The sequence below is a fragment of the Oryzias melastigma genome, unplaced genomic scaffold, assembly GCF_002922805.2.
Source record: "Oryzias melastigma strain HK-1 unplaced genomic scaffold, ASM292280v2 sc00184, whole genome shotgun sequence".
In the NCBI taxonomy this organism is placed as follows: Eukaryota; Metazoa; Chordata; class Actinopteri; order Beloniformes; family Adrianichthyidae; genus Oryzias; species Oryzias melastigma.
Window position 1 is genome coordinate 510830 of NW_023416879.1, and position 4555 is coordinate 515384.

At 48.3% G+C, this 4555-nt stretch overlaps 1 protein-coding gene across 1 annotated transcript in view; it reads right to left on the reverse strand.

The window, feature by feature from the left end:
- The window catches only part of wdhd1 (WD repeat and HMG-box DNA binding protein 1), a gene marked incomplete at its 5' end in the record, with an annotated part of 41740 nt that extends 38643 nt beyond the window's left edge, over positions 1 to 3097 (reverse strand). Inside the window, 1 exon segment of the mRNA XM_024261202.1 lies at positions 2986 to 3097. Within this exon segment, the coding sequence (XP_024116970.1) occupies positions 2986 to 3097 (112 nt within the window).
- Positions 3098 to 4555: the final 1458 nt, after the last annotated feature.

The following is a 4555-nucleotide window of genomic DNA, read 5'->3' on the forward strand; positions in this document are numbered from 1 at the left end:
TTACTAATTCATCCTTGAGTCTGGTGACAGTATCATTCATCTGGACACAGCTGCAATTTACACAAGCCATAGTTTGTGTAACGCTGATGTTCTTCTGGTGTTCCTCCTAACACACTCGCAGGTTGGCTGTCAGTTGCTGCACCGCTCCGTTGTGGTGAAAAGAGAGCTGAGCCAGAAAGCAAAGCTCTCAAATTACCAGTCAATCTTCGTTCCAGTACTCACCTATGGTCATAAGCTCTGGGTCGTGACCGAAAGAACGAGATCCCGACTACAAGCAGCTGAAATGAGTTTTCTCCGTAGGGTGGCTGGGCGCTCCCTTAGAGATAGAGTGAGGAGCTCAGTCACCCGGAGAGAGCTCGGAGTAGAGCCGCTTCTCCTCCGCATCGAGAAGAGCCAGTTGAGGTGGTTCGGGCATCTGGTCCGGATACCTCCTGGACGCCTCCCTGGAGAGGTGTTCTGGGCATGTCCCACTGGGCGGAGGCCCCGGGGAAGACCCAGGACATGTTGGAGAGACTATGTAGCTCGGCTGGCCTGGGAACACCTCGGAGTCCCCCCAGAGGAGCTGGAAGACGTGGCCGGGGAGAGGGAAGTCTGGGCATCCTTGCTTAGACTGCTGCCCCCGCGACACGGTCCGGATTAGCGGAAGAAGATGGATGGATGGATGGATTTGTTTGCTACTGCTGCTGGTATTTGAACACCTGAGAAATCGATGTTTGGTTCAGTGGTCTTTGTTTGTGATTCCACATGTCAAATGTTTCCTGTAGTTTTCTCCAGGTTTGCACTGACTGCAGGAGAGATTTTGGCCCACTCCTCCACACAGATCTTCTCTACAGTTGATCAGTCAGGATTCTGGGCTGCCATTGACAAACACAGAGTTTGAGCTCCCTTTTTTCTATTGGGTTTAAGTCTGGAGACTTGCTGGACCACTCGAGAACCTTGATCTGCTTCTGAAGGTGTATTCACACTGAATGTGATTTGTGTGGTGGAGGCAGCCAGTTTCAATGTGAAGTCAATGGAACAGACGCGTCATGAGGCGATCTGAAGTCCAGCAGCTCAATTTGAGCAATGAGGCATGAATTGGGTGGCAAAGCCAAAATTTAAATATCTGAAGTTTGACAGGTTGCTGAGTCACATCTGCCAATCAGGAACCCAGCTTTGGGCACATGACGTTTTCAGTGACTCGATCAGCGGGTAGAATATTAATCCAAAGTGAGAGTTTTTTTCCAGAACTTCCATCTTTCTCCTTAACCTGCAGAGCTCATCAGGCTACTTTGGGATGAAAGCGGGATACACTCTGGACAGATCGCCGCCTTTCTCTCCCGTGATGGAGATTACTCACTCGACAGGCAGACTGAGAACCGCTGCAGGAGGTGGAGGCTGCCAGCTCTGGTCTCATCCAGACATTACAGAAAAAGGAAAAATGTCTTCTAATTTTATTTGCCTCCCTTCAGGGAAATAAGATACATAGAGCCTCCAAGCTCAGCCACAAAGACACAGAAGCACAGTGGCAGTGGTTGTCATACAGACACAGCCCCCAATAGCGGGAAAATCTTTAATAATACTCATATGAAACCCAAACGTGGAGACATGATTACTGACTCTTCACAACAAATAAACCTAATTTCTCAACATCATCTCTGTCTTCAAACATTATAAGTAAGATATCCACAGACCCCGTTCCTTATAGCATCATCCTAAAACATTAGCTCCTCCCACATGCAGCCGCGGCGACAAACTCAGTAACACATTTTTGACAGGCAACAACCAGCGAATTCATCACGTGATGAAAGAGGGGCGAGGCATTTGAATTTGTCGGGTTTGGTGTGACTCCTTGTTTCTCCTGGCTGTGTCCTTCAGGTCATTGTCATGTTGGAAGAGTCAGCAACGACCGTCTTCAATGCTCTGACTGAGGGAAGGAGGATGTTCCCCCAAATCTCCCAACACATGGCCCCAGTCATCCTCTCCTGATACAGTGCAGTCGTCCTGTCCCATGTGCAGAAAAACACCCCCATAGCATGATGCCTCCACCCCCATGCTTCACAGTAGAAATGGTGTTCTTGAGATGATACTCATCATTCTTCTTCCTCCACACACAGAGAGTGGAATTAAGACCAGAAAGTTCTATTGTGGTTTCATCTGATCACATGACTTTCTCCCATGATCCTCTGGATCATCCAAATGGTCAAACTTAAGACAGGTCTGGACGTAAACTGGATTAAGCAGGGGAATGACATCCATGATTTCAAACCATGACGTCTTCCAACAGTAACCATGGAAACGGTGGTCCCAGCTCTGTTCAGGTCATTAACCAGCTCCTCCTGTGTATTTCTGGGCTGTAGTTCACCTTTCGCAGGATCACTGAGACCCCAGTAGGTAAAATCTGTCACAGAGCCCCAGTCTGAGGGAGATGACAGTCATGTTTAGCTTCCACCATTTTCTAATCATTGCTCCAACAGTGGATCTTTTTTCACCAAGCTGCTTGGGAATTGCCCTGTAGCACTTTCCAGCCTTATGGAGGTCTGTGTGTCTCTGGTGTCTTTGGACAGCTCTTCGGTCTTCGTCATGTAGGTAGTTGGAGTCTTACTGATAGTATGGTGTGGACAGATCATAAGGGGAATGAAAGTGGACTAACAGGTCTTTGCTGGTCAGAATTCTATCTGGAAAACAGCTGTTCAAATACTTCTTCGCAGCAAATACATGATTTTAGTTTTAAGAACCAGGTTTTTTAGATGATGTTTGTCACAGTGAACATCACTTAAGAGGAACATGTCAGAACGATCCATGATTTCTAAATCTTGCTAAATCACAGGGTGCTCAAATACTTAGAAGAGGCGGAGCTTCATAACAAAGGAACTGCTGCTATTTAGAGGGGCAAACTGGAAATGTTAATGTTGAACCTGACTAATGAAACAGGGGGCATGGCCCCCACTTGAAGAATTGACATCTCTGAGCCCCCCACCATGAGGAAAACTTTACTTTACCCACCAAGAACTCATCTTTGGGGTCAAAGGCCACGCTGAGGACCGGAGCTTCGTGTCCTCGCAGCGTTTTCTGCTGGCTGCTGTCTGCCACCTCCACAACCTTCACCATGAAGTCACTGAGGGGAGCAGAAGGGAGAGACATGAGCAGGAGCACACCAACACACCAGAAGGAGCACTGGAAGATCCAAGGCCCCCCAAAACTCAGTATCAGCCAGAGTGTCTCCACCATAAACCTGCTTGAAGCAGATCCATGAGGAGTAGAGCTGCAGAGGAACTCCCATCAGACTTTTCACCTCTTCTGACCCAGTGTCCATATGAGTGTAACGCCAGGGTCACACTGGACGCGGAAGCGCCGCAAGGTGGAGCGGAGTGGGCGCGGAGTCCGCTCGCTCTCCAGGTCACACCAGACGCAAATTTTTCCGCGACGGTCGACAAGCGCTTCTGCTAGAGCAGGGGTGGCCAACCCTGGTCCTCAAGAGCCTCAACCCTGCCTGTTTTCTAGCTCTCCCTGACCAGCTTGCTGCTGATTAGCTGACTCAAGTAATTCCACATCCTGATTAGCTGAACACACCTGATTTAGGTTGTCAGCATCAAGCAGTCCAGGGAGGGCTGGAAAACAGGCAGGGTTGAGGCTCTTGAGGACCAGGGTTGGCCACCCCTGTGCTAGAGCTATTGCTTTCTTTTGCCATCATGGGTAATAAGTCAATAACCAAGACATCACCCCGTGTTTCTGCTAAAAGGGGATGGTCTCTGCCCCTGTTAACACAGACCCCGCCCCCCAACTCCGCAGTCGGCCCACTTCATCGATCCGTTTGTGCGCACGTGTGCATGTTTTGTTGTGTGTCTGTGTGCATGTCCCACGTGTTTCTGTCGGTAAATGAATAAACTAAAAATATTACCTGATGTTTCTTCCAAGAAGAACCGCTCCTCTGCCTCTCTCTCGTTCAAACGCAGCCCCATGCCCCGCTCCAGTGTTCCCCCACTGCATTGATCTGTCTGTTTTGTGTGTCTGTGCTCGCGCGAACATGTGTGCGCATGGCGATTGTGTGTTTATTTTATTTATAAAATAATTATATATTATATATATTTATTGTGTGTTAAAACACTGACCACATTAGTTAATCCCGGTGTTTTATTGTGAAAAATTGGTTCTATTTTAAAAATAAACCGGATTTTCTCATGTATTTTGATGTAACTTCCTGCCAGTATTGACGCGGAGCGCTCGTGGAAAAAATAGACCAGACGCCAAAACGTTCCGCTGCACCGCGCCTGGTCTGAACGACACCATATGTTTACATGGGCGCCGAATGGAAGCGGACTCTGTTCCGCACCGCTTTGCAGAGAACCAGAAGACAAGAGGAGGAGAATGAAAAGACGAGAAGGAGAACTCGAGTACAGGAGAAGGAGATCCACAGAACGAGAGGAGGAGAACTAGAAGACAAGAGAAAGAAAACCAGAAGACAAGAGGAGAAGAACCCAAGTACAGGAGGAGGAGAACCAGAGAACAAGAGGAGGAGAACTAGAGAACAAGAGGGAGAGAAACAGAGGACAAGAGGAGAAGAACCAGAAGACAA